This window comes from Nyctibius grandis, chromosome 10, assembly GCF_013368605.1.
Source record: "Nyctibius grandis isolate bNycGra1 chromosome 10, bNycGra1.pri, whole genome shotgun sequence".
Taxonomy (NCBI): Eukaryota; Metazoa; Chordata; class Aves; order Nyctibiiformes; family Nyctibiidae; genus Nyctibius; species Nyctibius grandis.
The window spans coordinates 22737866-22754314 of record NC_090667.1 but is presented as its reverse complement, the minus strand read 5'-3'; the positions used below and the strand labels follow the sequence as shown (position 1 = coordinate 22754314).

Genomic DNA, 16449 nt, shown 5'->3' with positions numbered 1-16449 from the left:
TGCGCAGTGGCGGCGGCGCCCGGCGCGTGGCAGGAAGCGGAAGGGGGCGGCGGGCAGCATCCCTGACGTGTCCCTGCGAGGCCGCCGCCGCCGCTGCTCGCTCCGTGCTCCCGTCCGGCGGCCGCCATGGGCAGTGAGTACCGGGGCGCGGCGGCGGGAAGGGACGGGAGTGGGGTTTCCGCGGGGTGCGTGACGGCCAAGGGGCCGCGGCTCTGCCACCGGCTCCCTTTCGCAAACACCTCGGGACGGGCCCTCCCTCACCGGCGGCGCGGCAGCCTGTTCCCCCCGCCGCCCCCAGGCTGCTGGCGGCCAGGGTGTGGGGAGCCCCTCTGAGGGGCCGCCGCCCTGCCCTCGCCCGCCGGTCCCCAGTCTGGGCCCGCGGCCCTCCCTGCTGCCCGCCGGCGCTCCCTCCATGGCCAGCCCTGCGCGGGTTTCCCTTCCTCTGGCTTTCCCCCCTCCCCTCCCCTCCCCTCCCCTCCCCAACGGTTAAAGGTCCCGTTGTCTGGTAACGGCAGATCTCCTTGGGGAAGGGAGCTTGCTCTGTGATACCCGGTGACCGGGTCGCTGCGCCGGGCCGGCGCTCTGCAGCCCGGCCGTCCCGGGCTCGAGTGTGGCCGATGCGGTGCCGAGGCAGGAAGAGACGGGCTGTCGCGTCGGTCGTTGGTCGTAACGCTTTAAGCTAAAAATCAATTATGTTGTCAGAGTAACCTATAAAGAGTGATCTGCAGTCTATAAGCAGTCTGAGGGAACTGACGTCTTCAGAGGCTGCTGCCTCGAGGAAGAGCTGCTTGAAGAGCGTCTTAGTCAATCTGTATATTATTGTCGATGTAGGAGAGAATCACAGTTTAAGTTTAAAACCACAATCCAGTGTAACTTTTCAGGCAATGAATAGTTTGAAATTAAGTAAACAATTTTTATGGGCTGGTCTTAAAGTGTTACAAAACTGACACTAAAGTTGTTGCCTTCCACAAAGAAGTGGAAAGCCACCAGTAGATTCAGTTCTTCTGTGTTGTTGTACACTGTTTAATTCAAATCAGTCCAAAAGATGTGTGCAGACTTAGATTTGTCTTAAGAGGTTTAGCATTAACTCTGTTCAAAATCTTATCTGTCTGCTCATGGGAGAACTTGTGACTTTGCAGATACCCTCTTCTTTTGTATGTTTTTTCTAAGACTGAGACAACTTTGACTTTTCTGATCTAAGGATGTAGCCTTTTGACTAGAAGGCGATCAATACATGAGACGTTCTGTAAAGTAACTTGGGTTGTTACTGATGAACAGTGTGGGGGAGTTCTCAAGCTGTATGGCCCAAAAGTAACCCCTGAGTTAAAACTATCTTGGGTATTGTATTTCTCAAATATCAGGCTAGGGGAGAAGCTATTGTGAAATAAAAGTTCAAGTGTATTGATAAACTCATGCAAAACAACGGCAAGGGGTTTTTGCACTGTCAACCTACTTGGTAAAAGGAGAACACTCGACATTTTTTTTTTCTATTTCCAGTCCATATTGTACTTATACGGAGGTTCAGCTAGTAAGATCTATTTAGAACAGATAAGAATTTAATTTTTTAAAAAAACCCAACAAACTTTGTTCTTAACTGGAAGTTTTAACATATAAATTATGTGTCCAAATTCAATTTTACTTGAGCTTTTCCCAGTGTTGTTTGTATCTGTGTGTTGACTTTGTCTTTTAACTAATTTCCTTACAGTAAAATTTCTTGAAGTAATTAAGCCCTTCTGTGTTATCTTGCCTGAAATCCAAAAGCCAGAACGGAAGGTAAGTTAATAAAATTCTCTTCATAGGTCTGTTGTTTACAGCTTAGTTTGCATTTGTGGGATTTTGGTTTTTTTTCTTGTTGGGAGAATGGCAGTTTTAGGCACATTTGTTTTTAGTGGAGTGCTTGTCTAGTACATCCTGTGCGCTGGATATGGTTGTACAAGTACATGTTTGCTGGTAAACGCAATTGTGCAGATATGGTTATGCCATAGCAGTAAGTGATGAGATGTTGAAAGGAGTACCTACTGGAGTGTAAACTAGAGTAGTTTAAAATAGCAACTTGAAAAATCTTTGCTTCTTAAATTCTAATCTAAGATTATTTGTTAAGATAAGCTTCTCGGTATTTTTTTTTTTTTCACACCAGAAGCTCTTTCTTGTGAAAACTAAGACTCATTTCTGTGGAAGTACTAGAATTACCTGCCATTGGTGTAAGCTTGTTTATTTGGATTAAAGTTTCCATAAAGCTTTGTCATTTTCTTTGGCCTTATATAGTATAAGAGGGATGAAGAGTGAGTTATTTTCTTTAGGATGTCTTGTACTTTGTCCCTTCGCAAGAAGATCGAGTATGCTTTAGCTACTATGAAAGTTTCCCTGATTGACTAGATCTTATTATCTTGACAGCTTTATCATCTTTGGTTGTTGTGGTTTGTTTTCTTTCCCCTTTAGATTCAGTTTAAGGAAAAGGTACTATGGACAGCCATCACACTCTTCATCTTTTTAGTATGCTGCCAGGTATGTTTCTTTCCCTTGTTTTTAAGGAAGAGCTGAAATGTTTAAAAGATGTTGTGAAGTCTCTAATTTAATCCTGTTTTCCTCTGTTGGTTGGAAATGCAGATTCCCTTGTTTGGTATCATGTCATCAGACTCAGCAGATCCTTTCTACTGGATGAGAGTGATTTTGGCGTCAAATAGAGGTATGGGCAGTCTTTCAGGAGGGAATTTTTTTAGCTTGGATCAAACATTTTTGGACCAAAACTTTTTTGGACTTGTTCTTACCCTGCACTCTATTTTAACAAAGATAAAAACTGAAGCAGAGAGGGAAAAGTCATTTTATATATTATGTAAAATGATAAACCAGTGTGGTATTGGGAAAAGCATAACTTTGTGGACAAAATGAGTTTATGGTTTGCTGGGTGCAATCTATTATATGTACAAAAATTAAGGAGCATTTTGGAGGGAAAAGGGCTAGGGGAGAGACAGTTCCTAATTACCTATATCACTGCTGTTGCAATCTTCTGTGTATATTTCAAGCTTTTTGATTCGTGTTTCAAACCATATTATACGCATGTTGTGATTTTTTGGTGACATCTTTGAGTCTGTCTTACAGAGGATTAAAATTCATGGCAGTTTGTATAAATTTCAGTTTCTTGTAGAGGCTTTCTAATGCAGGTATGAGTTAAGACTGGTGACAGTTTCCTGAGTTCACTTTGTCATTATATATCATTTGGGCTTTGTATCAGTTTGTATCATAATGAGATGTGCATATATACATATGTGCAACTTGGTGCACTCCTGAAAAAAGTTTGGATTTTCCTGTTTAAAATTATGTATAATACAGTGACTGATTGTCAAAGGCAGAAAGCAAATTCCTACCTTGTTTTATGCAGAGTAAATCTGTTCCTGACAGCAAAAGTTTTTTTCAGCAAACATAGTTTTTAAGGTACTGAGAAGTACTGCATTATTTGCCAGACTAACTTTTAACAAGCTTTTGTTATCATTGAAATCTTTTACATTTATGGAGATTTTGGAGTTTTATATCTTCTCTGTCATGATGTAGGGGGTGGGAAAAACAAACTTTGAACTTGAAAGGTGCCTGGGAATGGTACACCCCATTATTTTCTTTCATTGTTCTTCCTGTGTCTGGCAGGTACGTTGATGGAGCTGGGTATTTCACCCATTGTCACATCTGGGCTTATCATGCAGCTCTTGGCAGGTGCCAAGATAATTGAAGTTGGTGACACCCCTAAGGACAGAGCTCTCTTCAATGGAGCACAGAAATGTAAGTAACTGCTGATATTAAAGGCTGGTGTTTTAGAGTATTTAACCCTAACAGTAGGAAGTGTAAACTTACCATGTGATGTATGTTGGAGTCTGACATATGGGTGTCTCTCATGCTAGATGTTCGTGTTGTGCTGCAGATTTCTGTATTTCATTAGACTTTTACTGACTGCTTCCTGCCTTTCAGCTGTTAAGCTTCAGAAAGGTTTGTAAAGGAAAAGTATCTGCAGTTGGCATTGCTGCTGTCATCTGATGGCATAAACTAAGCAATACGTGGACTGTGGGGGCTCAGCCTTTGAACTGTTGGTCAGTGTTAACCTAAAAAAGTTAATATAGATCAAGATGTTTGTTGTAGTTGTTTTTACCTTGAAGTTTCAAGCATGGTTCTTTTTCAGCAATGAGATCTCTGTGCTCACTTGATAAATGGCTTTTAGAAAAATTTGAGTATTCTTTAGCTATTTTGTGCTGTACCACACTACTTACTGATCTGGTTTTACTGGAAAAAAAGAATCATAAATTCCTAAGGTAATATCTTAACACCCTCAGAGTTTTCAATGTCTAAAGCAGTCTTTGGTAACCAAGCCCACTTGTGTCTAAGTGTATTTGTATTTTCAGTGCCAGATCTCAGACAACAAACAGCTTGCCCTTGAATTTAAATGTCCCATGAATTATGTATTCTTTCCCAACTTTCTCTGCAAAGAAGTGATTTATATTTCTCTAACTGCCCACTGACATAAATCTCCAGAACAAATACATACTTTTTTTTTTTTGTATTCGACAGTGTTTGGAATGATCATTACCATCGGACAGTCTATTGTCTATGTAATGACTGGAATGTATGGAGACCCATCTGAGATGGGTGCTGGTATCTGCTTGCTTATCACAATTCAGGTAACTTCTAGTCCTCTCTACTTATTCTGCCTCTGAAAGAATCAAAAAATCAGCCTTACAGATTGCCTGCCCCACATGCAGGGAAAAAAGATCAAAGTGTGCCTGCTTCCTCATATATATATAGTCTTTCCTTATCTTTTAGTACAAGTTAATTTTTTGACAAAAATTAAAAAGGGATGGGACTAATGCTGTATTTCTTTTTTTACTGTAGCTTTTTGTTGCTGGATTGATAGTTCTGCTGTTGGATGAGCTCCTACAGAAAGGATATGGTCTTGGTTCTGGCATCTCTCTCTTCATTGCTACCAATATCTGTGAGACTATTGTGTGGAAGGCATTCAGCCCCACCACGGTGAACACAGGGCGAGGTAATGTGGCATCATCCATTTTCTTTACTTCATTAGGATTGAATTATTTATCAAATGAAACATAAAAAACCAAGTAGCTTCCCCCCATATTCTTTTAAAATTCCAACTCTACATTCTTATATAGAATAGTACAATGATCATTTAAAATATAAAAATGTCAGTTTCAAAAGTCTTAATTTTGTCCAAAGGCAAAACCTTTTTTTTGCAGTATGTTAACTTGAATGACCAATGCTGTTACTAGCATCTTAGCTGTGTATTTGCCATGCAGTGAATCTTGTTAATGCAGCAAGTGCTCCAGTGCAAGGTGCAAGTACAAAGACATTTCTTTTTAATTTTGTAGTACCTCACAAGATATTTCCTCAACTTGAATTTCATCCAGTACCTCCATTAAGTCTTGATAATGGTGGACTGCTGTTGTATTATGGCTGCTGCCCAACTTACTGACAAATACCATCTGTTTCTTTCTGCTCCTTGCACATCTTACTCTTTGCCACAAAGACCTTATTCTCCAAACATGACAGGAGGTGATCTTGTTTGGTGCTGTATAGTAGAAAACGTAAGTGAGGTTATCACATTTGCTGTGATACAAACAGTAAGTAGTGCCTCACCATGAATGATACCAGAAAGCATGCTGCCTCCCTCATTGAATTTAATTTTATTAAATTGGGAAAGAACTTGGTGAATGTCAACGTTTCTAGAGACCAGTAAAGTTATCCCATTTGATTGTTGGGGTGATTTAGTTTCTGGGCCACTACAGAGGGATTAAAAAAAAAATCTTGGAAATAACATAGCTGATATGAAGGATGACAGTAGTAGAAGTCTGAGAGCATGATCGAGATGAAAAAGACTTGGAGAAATCCCGTTCTGAATCCTGTAGTTCAGAAGTATGCCTAATGAGACAAAGCACTGAAGTCTGGAGATAATCACAGCACACCTAACTTGGTTTTTCTTTTCCTTTCCGAGGCATGGAATTTGAGGGAGCCATCATTGCTCTGTTCCATCTTCTGGCTACTCGTACAGACAAAGTCAGAGCTCTTCGTGAGGCCTTTTACCGTCAGAATCTCCCCAACCTTATGAATCTGATAGCCACCATCTTTGTCTTTGCTATTGTAATTTATTTCCAGGTCAGTTGGAATAAAGAGGAATGTAAAACTGTTTGTATGGAAGTTCATATATAATCTGCTTCCTTCTACAGGAAACTATATTTTCACTTTCTAGTGCCTTCAGAAGACTCATTTTTGTACCTGCAACATCTGGATGTTCATTTAATACTAGCTTCTCTTAATCAGTTTCCATGCTTACTGTAGCCACACAAAAGACTTTAGACCTACTTTGGTCTATGAAAGAAAACAGATGCATGTGTACATGTGATATTGCCCAATCCAAATGCTATTGCTTTTTGCTGGAAAATACTTCCAAGTCTTTAAGCCTGTATGTCTCTTACTGTTTGTTGCAGCAAAGTGATGGAGATTATAGAAAGTTTTAATGTTTATTTTCCTGGATGCTATGTTCAGTCTCCTTGAAACTTCAGATTTCTTCTGATGTCTACGTCTTTAATACCTTCTTATAGGTGTGAGTTTAAACAATCCTAAGGGCTTCCAGGCCGTTTGCAGAAGTGTTTGCATGGGTAGCCCTCTGCGTAGAGTATGTGTACTTGCACAAAAAGATTGCAGGTTTTTTTCTGTTGCTGTCAAGGCCTTGCACTTGCAATTTATGACATGTGGTGTGGGTTCATGTCCAGATATAATGGGGGACTTTCTTTTGAAAACTTTTCAGGGCTTTAGAGTGGATCTTCCTATCAAATCTGCTCGCTACCGTGGCCAGTACAACACCTACCCTATCAAGCTGTTCTATACTTCCAACATTCCCATTATTCTTCAGTCCGCCCTGGTGTCAAACTTGTACGTCATCTCCCAGATGCTTTCTGCTCGTTTCAGTGGCAACTTACTGGTTAGCCTGCTTGGCACTTGGTCTGTGAGTATTCCTTCTAATCTTGCATACAGCTTTATAAGAGCACCATTCAAATGCATGGTTGAAGAGATGGTCTCTCTAAACATTCAGGCACACTTCTACAGGCGGTCATGTACAATGAAACTCCTAAATACCATTACTTTAAACAAATTACTAAGAGTATGAGACCTGCTGTGATGAGTGTAGATGTTAAGTCTCCATTTACCTTTTACCACGGGCTGTTCTTTGCTGTCCTGGGTATTTTTGCTGTTCCTTATTGTATTCCGTTTCCACTTCAGAAGCTGCTTGTGATAGTAAAGTTGAATCTTTGTGTGATGCTGTAGTGGTAATGATACACAGTGACATGAAGGTGATATAAACCTAAGCTTAGCTTAATGGCTAAGAAATAGTGAGAAAGTTAGTGACTGCTTGCTTCCTTCTTCTAGGACACGTCATCTGGAGGCCCTGCTCGTGCTTATCCAGTTGGTGGACTTTGTTATTATCTGTCACCTCCAGAGTCCTTTTCTTCAGTGTTAGAAGACCCTGTACATGCAGTTGTTTATATTGTATTTATGTTGGGCTCCTGTGCTTTCTTCTCTAAGACATGGATTGAAGTCTCTGGCTCCTCTGCCAAAGATGTAAGTTTAAAATGATGAATTATGTAAGCTTACATGATGCAAACAGATGTGCTGTTGTAAGAATAAAACTGACTTTGCTCTGAAATAGCTATTATGCTGATAATCTTGTTGGTGATAGTTATCGTTTGTATAAACAGTGACTCTGTCTTTATTGTAAGTGGGGAGGATGAGGGCAGAATGGGGGGTAATTTTTTCCCTGTTTTCTTCACTGCTTTTTCAAAACCAGCAACAACAGAACTCAAATAATTGCTTTCATTGGCGTTAGGAAACTTTGAACGTTGCTATGTAACATCTGATCAGTGTGAGGGTAGGCAAGGTGACAGGAAAGGTTGAAACTCTTTCAGTGCCAAATGACAGATGCACCGTGTGCAAGGCAGTTGCCACTTAAGGACTTGCAGGTAAAGCTTGAATACCCATGCCTGGCATAGAGAGTTCTTCTTTTTGGGAAAGATTAACTAGAGGTTGTTATTTTTAACTTGAGAGTGCTGATAACAGAGAATATAGTGCAGTGCATTAATGTACCTGGGCCTAGCTTCTCAAAATTTCCATTTGCTACAAGATATTTGATAGTCAGCAACTATATCATTCTGAAATTGGAATTTGAAAACAAGATGGAAAATAGTTGTCATCATGGTATGTTTGTATTGTGTGGTTTTGGGTAGGAAATCAAGTTTGGCAGCCATATGGAATGGTTTAATCCATTCTTTAACAAATATGTAATAGTTGCACAGTTACTGTAACAGCGTGAGCAGTCGCTTATTTTGGATTTGCATCTAGCTGCTTGTTAGGCATGCAGGGAGGCACTCGCAGCCATGTATAGCCAGATTTTTATTTCAGTGTAAACCAACATACAGCTTTTAACACTTTAGTATACTTTCCTGATATGGAATAAAATTATTTTTAATTCATGTAAACAAGGTCAGAAATAAAAACTGGTAAATCATCGTAAGTGTTCACTGTATAGTGGAAAACTGGTAGCTTAATTCATCTGAAAGTGTGTTTTCTTAGTACACTAGATTCAGTGACGAGCACCTTCAGAGGTTCCCCTACTAGAGTTTCAGTTCCCCTCAGTTGTTAGTAAAATGTTCGCAGGGCTCTATTATAACCCTGTACAATTGCAGAAATCCAATTTAAGAACAATGTTCCAGGAAGGGATTCTTTCCAAGTCATGTAGTTTCTAATATGGCCCCACAAATAAATAGTTAGCTCAACTGAATGTGAGAAACTGAAATGGAGTGGAGCCTTCGTAAGATGGTTTTGCTAACATCTAAACGCTAACCAGAAGAAGGGTAGGTGGTAAAACAGGAATTAAATTATGTGTATGAGAGCCTGCCAATTTCCAGATTTTCCTTTTCTCAACAGGACTACGATTATCCAAAAAGCTTTGTGTAATTGACAGTGTGGAAAAGTGCCTGTGACTGCAATTGATCTGAAGTTAAAATACTGGATATTTTAAACTCAGATGAATAATATAAAAAAAACCAAAACAATACAAAAAGACCCCAAACCCACCACCATTTACTGAAATGTCTTGCTTCTGTTTTCCCATAGTACTAAGTTGGCAAATGATGCTAAACTTGCTTGCTCCATTCCTTGATTTGATATAGGTTGCCAAACAATTGAAAGAACAACAAATGGTAATGCGAGGCCACAGAGAAACTTCAATGGTACATGAGCTGAACAGGTGAGCTACACTTTTCGCAGGTTATTTATACAAAGTGCTATGGGGATACACATGGCAAATTTTGCTTTAACTTCCATTGTTTAGATCCTACAACATAGATACTCTTTCAGCTTCAGTTACATGCATGACACATAGAGTATTGTTTCATTAATGGAAGACTTGTACAGTACAGCATGTTCTTGCCTTACAATTGTGCCTTAAATTCTGGAACTTGTATTTTCCTGTTACATTTTTTTCATTTTTATACTTTTTATAGGATAGCGAATAATGAGCATTTGAGTGTACTTCACTACTTCAAACTGACACAAGTATTTTTTACTGTAATTTTTAATGTGTTATTTAATGTGTTATATCTTGAGTACTGTTCTCATGCAGCCCTTGCTTCTAAAACGGGTAGTTACTTACATCTACTAGGTGCAGAGGTAGGCGGGGGTTGGTCTCTCTGGGTTTTCTAATTGCAGGGTAGGACCTATGCACCCTTCATGTTACAGAAATGTTATTGTAACTTTAGATTTCGGTCATCTGCAAATGACTTGTAGAGCTAATAGCCATAAGCGTAATCGTTGTGCTTAATTGCATGATAGACTGTAATACGTTCTCTTCTTAGCTCAGCATTTTTTTACCCTCCAGTCAGGTTCAGCTTTTTATTTCCTTACTTAGTATAGTGGCACTATTTCACATCCCTTATCTTGGATTGTAGACCCTGAGAGAAGACAGTATTCTGCCATTGACTCTTTTCCATTCATGTAGTTTCATTCTTTATGTTTTTAACCACCTGGTTAGATTATCTCTGTAGGGTTCTTTCTGTTCTCAGTGGGATTGGTTTTCTAGAAAAAAAACCTGCCTCTGATTTAGATACTTTCCATAGATCCCATATGCCACGAACCCTAGTATATTGGTTAATATCCCGAGCAAACTCTAATGGCACCTTTTCTGTTGTGTTTTACAGGTACATCCCTACGGCTGCTGCATTTGGTGGTCTCTGTATTGGCGCCCTCTCTGTGTTGGCAGACTTCCTCGGGGCAATTGGGTCTGGAACTGGAATTTTGCTCGCTGTCACTATCATTTATCAGTACTTTGAAATTTTTGTAAAGGAACAGAGTGAAGTGGGCAGTATGGGAGCTCTTCTTTTCTAAACCTAGCTTCTCATGGACCCAGGGGAGAGGGGAGGAGCATTCTCAAAATATAGCCATCAGGTGAAAAGTAATGTAAACTTGATAATGTCATTCTATGGGAACACATATTAAAGTTTCCAAAGTGCATTCCATTATGTTCAGACTTTTCTAGCATACTGTTTGCATTTTATAAATTGATGAGGAAAAATGTGCAAAAAAAAATTTTTTTAAGAAAATTGTTTTTTAATCCTGTGTTAGGAGAATCAGCTTTCTGAATTGGATTTAGTTCAATGACTCTTGAAATTTTTTTGAGCCCCTTTCAAATTTAGTATACCTGAAGCCTTTACAGGTTTTAATAAATAATTGTGGGGAAGGTTGAATGTTTGGAAGGGATTTTTTTCCATTTAACTTGTTTTTACAGCTCCTTTGCAGTAGTGGTGAGAAAAATATCTCCCTCTAATGCTCGAGTTCCATAATTATGGTTGTAAGCACAAACAGTGTTTAATATGTTCAGTTTTGTGTTTGGGTTTTTTTTCAGTATGGCAGATTTGGAAGGCAGTTGTTTCTTTTTACTAAATGATATCTCTAATTACAAATGTTTTGTCTTGTAATTACTACGCTAGACCTTGTCAGATGTTGTATATTGGCTTGAGACTGTTGTCCAGTTTCTGTATAATATATGAATGTGTACTTTGCCACCACCCCTCCTCCATAAGCAGAAAACTCAGGTCAATCTAGATTCTGCCAGGGTCTGTGCCTATGAGTGGCAAGTTTGAAACTTGGTCATACCGGCAGCTTTGTTAAAACCTTCTAATTAGTTTTCCTTGCCATTAGTGGTAGTACATCTAGTTCTGATGCTGGCTGAAAGAAATGGATGTTGTGGCTGCTTAGATTCAAATCTGCTTGTGCTTTTTGCTAAAGCTAAGTTTCTCTCGTTGATAGTAAATTCTGGTCTTTTAGCAATCAGGGTGTTATCTGACTACTCATATCTAGTGAATTTTGAGTCTCATTACCACAAAGGAGTGTGAAAATAATGTATGTTACTTGTCTGTTTCTATAGATCTAGATATGAGACCCTTGTCAGATAACTCTTACAGTTGCTTCTATAGAAGGCTTTTCCATCCTATAATCTCTGACTTGAATGGTGCATAGAAAAGTACTTTTTCAGAAGGCATTGGGACTCCTCCTTTTTTGAGGATCACACCTTCAAATTGGAGAATTTACAGTAAAAGGCTTTAATGGACCAGAATAATACTTAATTTTCAATTTTAATTTAGATTGTCAGTACTAATCAGGTGCCTAGGACCAAATGCAAATATTTGTGTATGAGTCTTGTAAATACACTTTTCCTCAATCAGTATTGGACAACGTGGAAACCAGAATGAGGAGTTATAATGTTAGAATGTTTCTCTACACTGCGTCACTATGCCTTCTGTGCATTTTTGTGTGTTGGGCTGACAGTTTAGGAATTACTGTTTCTGCTTGGAGTGATGGGACTCTGTTACATACCCAAGGAGCACAGATGTCATCCAGAAGCCCTTGTTAATGCGCTGACCTCAAATACCAAACGTGTGAGAAATCTGCAAATTTGGAACGAGATACACCTATCAATAAAAGTGAAATTCCTGGGGTGAGGATCACAATTGGGAAAGGAATGAAAGTATTGGGATAAAGTATCCGTGAAATGCTCACTACCAACCATTCACTGTTACTTCACACTACGTTCAATAATTTTTCTGTCTTTCATAAAGTACCAGTATGCCACAGCACAACTTTGATGTGAAATAAGGGATGGTTAAAAAGTGACTTTAAAAGGAGAGGGAAAGAGCATCATGTGGTTCTTCTGCTTTGGGGCTTTTTTTGTTGTTTTTCCCAGAAGCCCAATACAAATTTTGTTTTGAAATAAAAAGGACTCCACTTTTGGCACGCAGTTCTGGCTGGGCTGGAGCTGTACTTGTATTTTTGGTCATATCATCTGTTTGAACTGGTTGCGGTTTAGACCGTTAGCTCTTCGGTGTCTAAGCAGCACTCGTTCTGTGCATCTGTATTTTTGTTGCCTAGTGCTGGAATCTTTGTCTATTATCAAGCAGTTATGTCCTCAAAGCAGGACTTGCTGATCATACCGTGGATGTTCACAAAAAGAAATAATGCCTCAACAATCTGCTTTATAATGAAATAAAGTACGTCTTTGGAGCTAATGCTTGGCTTTCGGTGCTTTGAATACTGTTCACATTCCAACACTTGTAGAATAACGTTATCTGCCTAGAGACCGTGAAAGCGATCCCTCTCAAAACAGCTGTTTAGTGTCAGTAAAATAAAGACAAATTGTATTTGCTCCAAGGTCTTCTCTCAACAATAGGTTGCCAAAATAACAGAACCTGAACCATTCCTCTGGGCCTTCCTGTTCCAGAAGAGTTGCAATTCAAAAGGCGATGCACAAGTAAATGGTGGGAGAGTGAGGTGAGGATGCATCAGTTTAACAAAAACTATATTTCTATCTGAAATACAGTGCCAGTCTTTTTGTAGCCTGTTAGTAGTAACAGGGTATTAACTGAAACAACAAAACTCAAAGCTGATGAAGTTCCCAATATTGTTTTGCCCTCTGAGTTTTTAAGCTTCACTTGGAGTAAGGAATAATTTTATCTTCCAGCTGAATAGAAATATACTTAAAAGCAAATTTATTTAAAATACCGGTACTGGATGCAAGAAGTTCAGCCAAGATTTTGTCATGTATGAAGTTTTAAACAACTGCTTGATGTCTCCCTTTGTGTTTTATTTCTCCCCAGGAAACTTGCATTAATAATTCTGCTGTAGGAATATTATGGCCTCACATATATGATCACAGAAGTAACTGAAGCTACTGTAGATGTGATGAGTTACCCACAAGACAGCTAGGTGAGACACCCAACACCATGGCAAAGTTTGCGATACACTTTCTGCTGATAGTATTTTAAGTGCCAAGTTCTTTGCATAGCCTTTTGTTCTGCACTGTAGGTTTCATGTGAAAGCTTGTGCCGTTGCACTGAAGTGCTGGGTGTTTGATTTTTGTCCCTGTCACCATTATCCAGGAAGCCTTAAAAATCATCTAGTTTATTCTAGTTCAGTTATTCCTAGACAATATCTCCATATAATTTTGAGATGGCAAACAAAGGGACTTCTTTTCCTAATTCCTTGAACATTCTGTTGTTTGTTGGGTTTTTTTTTTTGTTTGTTTTAAAAAAAATTCCTTTTGGCTGCAACTATAAAGGTCGCTGCTTTACTCTGTAAAGCGTTTCACAGCTGTGCTCCCTTGTTTTCTTCTGGGGATAACCCTGTCCCTGTACTGTAAACAGACTGTGATTTGTGAAATAGATTTCTCGGCCAGCTTTTGGTAAAGGAAGCCAAGTGGCCTGGTAACTGCTTTTCCTAATTGTTCTCTCTTGCAGCAAGGAATAATAAGCTTTAGCTGGCCTTCAATTTTATCACAGCTTTGGGGAGCTTCGTGCAGGTTTTTGTAAGGTGCTGTTTGTTACTGACGTGGCATGCCACAAGTGACAGGTCCTCAATCAGCCCTCGCTGCCCGGAATACCAAACCTGCCTCCTGATGCATGGCTGTGTGCTGAACGAGCCTTCGAGTCTTTCCCACGGCGGGTGCATGTCTTTCCAGACACATGATGGCTGCAGGGTGTTATCACCAGTAAAGAAGAGTCCTTTCAGAAAAAGTGTGCCGGGGAGGGAGAGCAGTGACATTTCTGAAACTCTGTTATATTTGGTATGCGCCTCGGCCGGCTTGCTGCCTCCCTTTCTCTGCCTGCTCCCTCTGCCAGCTTTCTGACATGAAACCCCAGCCTTCGGCGGCTTCCTGCCTGAAAAGGTCACGGTTTGAACCGCGGCCAGCGGCAGTGCTGGCACCCTCCCAGCTGTACAGGGAGATGTGCAGGTGTTCAAACAATGCCTGCTTGTTCGGGGGGGTCTGGGTCTGTGAAACACGGGCCCCTCCAGCTTCACCAAACTTCCCCCAAGGATGGACACTGGCATGCCAAAGGGGAGCGTTTGCCGCCTGGTGGCAATGTTACACTGCAGTTCGAGGCACAGGGTCTGCAGTTTGGAAGGGAACAGTGAGACGCGTATTAAATCTGTTCCAAATGCGTGTTCTTTCCTTGCTGCTACGCTAACGGGTGCTGTACAACGTGAAAAGTTGGGAGCAGAGTTCGCCGATACTTATTTGCACTTCCTAGAATTGAGGCCAGGATTGAGGTGGTTTTAAGCTGAAATGCTGGAAATTATCATCTCCTTTTAGAGAGTTTATAATATTTATAATATTTATAATATTTTCTAATATTTTCAAGCATGCTAGGTGTCGAGGGGCAGTTGCTGTTACAGCCACTTAGGCTGCTGAATATTGCTACACAATGTAAGCCTAGACTGAGTCTATGGGATTGGAAAGGAGATGAGAAAGGAAGCATTTAAAAACAAAATCAATATTCTAAGCTGGGGACCTAATTAGTCAGCTAGACTTTAAGCTGCTGTTTTGTGATATGCTGCTGGATGGATCTGCTAAAATTGAAACTCTTCTGTGGGCCAGATTCTAGCAATCCTCTGGCTACTGCTGATGCACCACTAGCCAAGCTGGCAGCGCTTGGCAGAAAGGAAATACCCTGACAATTGGCACCTCCTTTGGCAGCTGTATCAGAGGGGCTGGAGACTGAATGAGCCCAGACATGATATACTTTGTCATCGCAGAGTGGGCTGTCAAGGTCAGAGATGGGATGTCTGCTCTGAGATATTTCTTGTTGGAGAACAAGAAGACCGGGCCAGTCAATTTTCCAGCAATATTAATACCTGAGAGCTTAACGTAGAGTGAACAAATAAAACAGAACAATAGTTAGGATATGAATTTTTAAAAAGCTGTTTCAGACATTTTTGTATTGCTTTGGCAAAAATCAGGATACATGGCACATATAAAATCCCAGATTCCCCTTCTCATATATTAAGGCTAAAGTGGATGGTTCCAAAAATGGTGTGAGTAGTGTTGGGGGAATATGAGCTATCTGAAATCTGAGATTAATGTTATCCACTTTAATCTTCAGCATGTCTTTAGCCACCTGACGTTGTTACAGCTCTGATGTGTCTCCTCTGTATATCTGTGGTGTGAAACTTTATAAAAGAAAAAGGCTGCTCCAGACATACGGGAGCAGGAAACAGTGAGCAGAACATTTTGCTTGATTAACTTCACTATATAAGTGTGCATTTTATTTTTGTGTAAATAGCTTTATCTTTTGGCAACACAAGAACAAGGAATTGTTGCTGCTGCTGGATTCTCAAGGGCTGCAGAACTATGCCTAATGCATCTCGAGCAAGGGCTCACTATGACCACAGATGTAGTCATTTATACAATGATTTGGGATTGCAGAGCTCAGCTGCAGAGAGTAACTGGTGGGTGTGTGGAGAGAAGCCATAGCTCCATGAAGGAATTGTGGGAAGAAGCAATGCAGGAGCCAAGGCAGTGAGGAGATGCATCCTTGTGAAGCCAGGAGGTGTTGGTATAGGATGTGCCTGTACTTAATTGCATCTAAGAATTCTCTTGAGCTCCAGGATGTTGATGACTGCTGACAACAAATGGTGAGTGCATAGTGCTGATGGGGATGGTGATTAAAGTTGCAAAGGGGTAGCTGCCCATTAGGTCTTCCCAGAAAGAGAAAGCCCAGAATGCTTGTGTGCTATAGAAGTTCATGTTTTGTTTAACCTTGGTATCCCAGCCTGACCTGGTGTTCCCTTTCCACTATACAAAGTTTTATTCATATTCTGCAGATGTAGAAACTTGTGAGATAGGAAAGTGTGGATGTTAGAAGTGCTTATAAAAGGAATTGATTTATCTCAGATGTTTGGGGATGGAGCTTGAACTGGTCATCTTTAAGTTATAAGAACATTTTTTTAACCTGGCCCCTCTTGCTTTAAGTAACTCTTGAAAGGAGGAGAGACTTACAGAGTGGGGGGTTTAACTTCTTTAGGTAGGTAGACAAGAGCTGCCTCTTGTCTCAGTGCTTCCCATTTCTT

At 40.3% G+C, this 16449-nt stretch overlaps 1 protein-coding gene across 1 annotated transcript; it reads left to right on the top strand.

Moving 5' to 3' along the window:
- Positions 1-48: 48 nt before the first annotated feature.
- SEC61A1 (SEC61 translocon subunit alpha 1) lies at positions 49-12577 on the top strand. Its single transcript, XM_068408627.1, has 12 exons — positions 49-133; positions 1706-1773; positions 2440-2505; positions 2608-2686; positions 3640-3771; positions 4552-4661; positions 4873-5026; positions 5990-6150; positions 6803-7000; positions 7423-7614; positions 9222-9298; positions 10248-12577. Exons 1-12 carry the CDS (start codon positions 127-129, stop codon positions 10432-10434), a joined length of 1431 nt encoding a protein of 476 aa, XP_068264728.1. The 5' UTR covers positions 49-126; the 3' UTR covers positions 10435-12577.
- The last annotated feature ends 3872 nt before the right edge of the window (positions 12578-16449 follow it).

Excerpts from the sequence above, each read along its gene's own strand:
- SEC61A1 (XM_068408627.1), top strand. Across the intron at positions 5,027-5,989 it reads CACGGTGAACACAGGGCGAG|GCATGGAATTTGAGGGAGCC; the intron begins GTAATGTGGCAT and ends TTCCTTTCCGAG. Across the intron at positions 7,615-9,221 it reads CTGGCTCCTCTGCCAAAGAT|GTTGCCAAACAATTGAAAGA; the intron begins GTAAGTTTAAAA and ends GATTTGATATAG.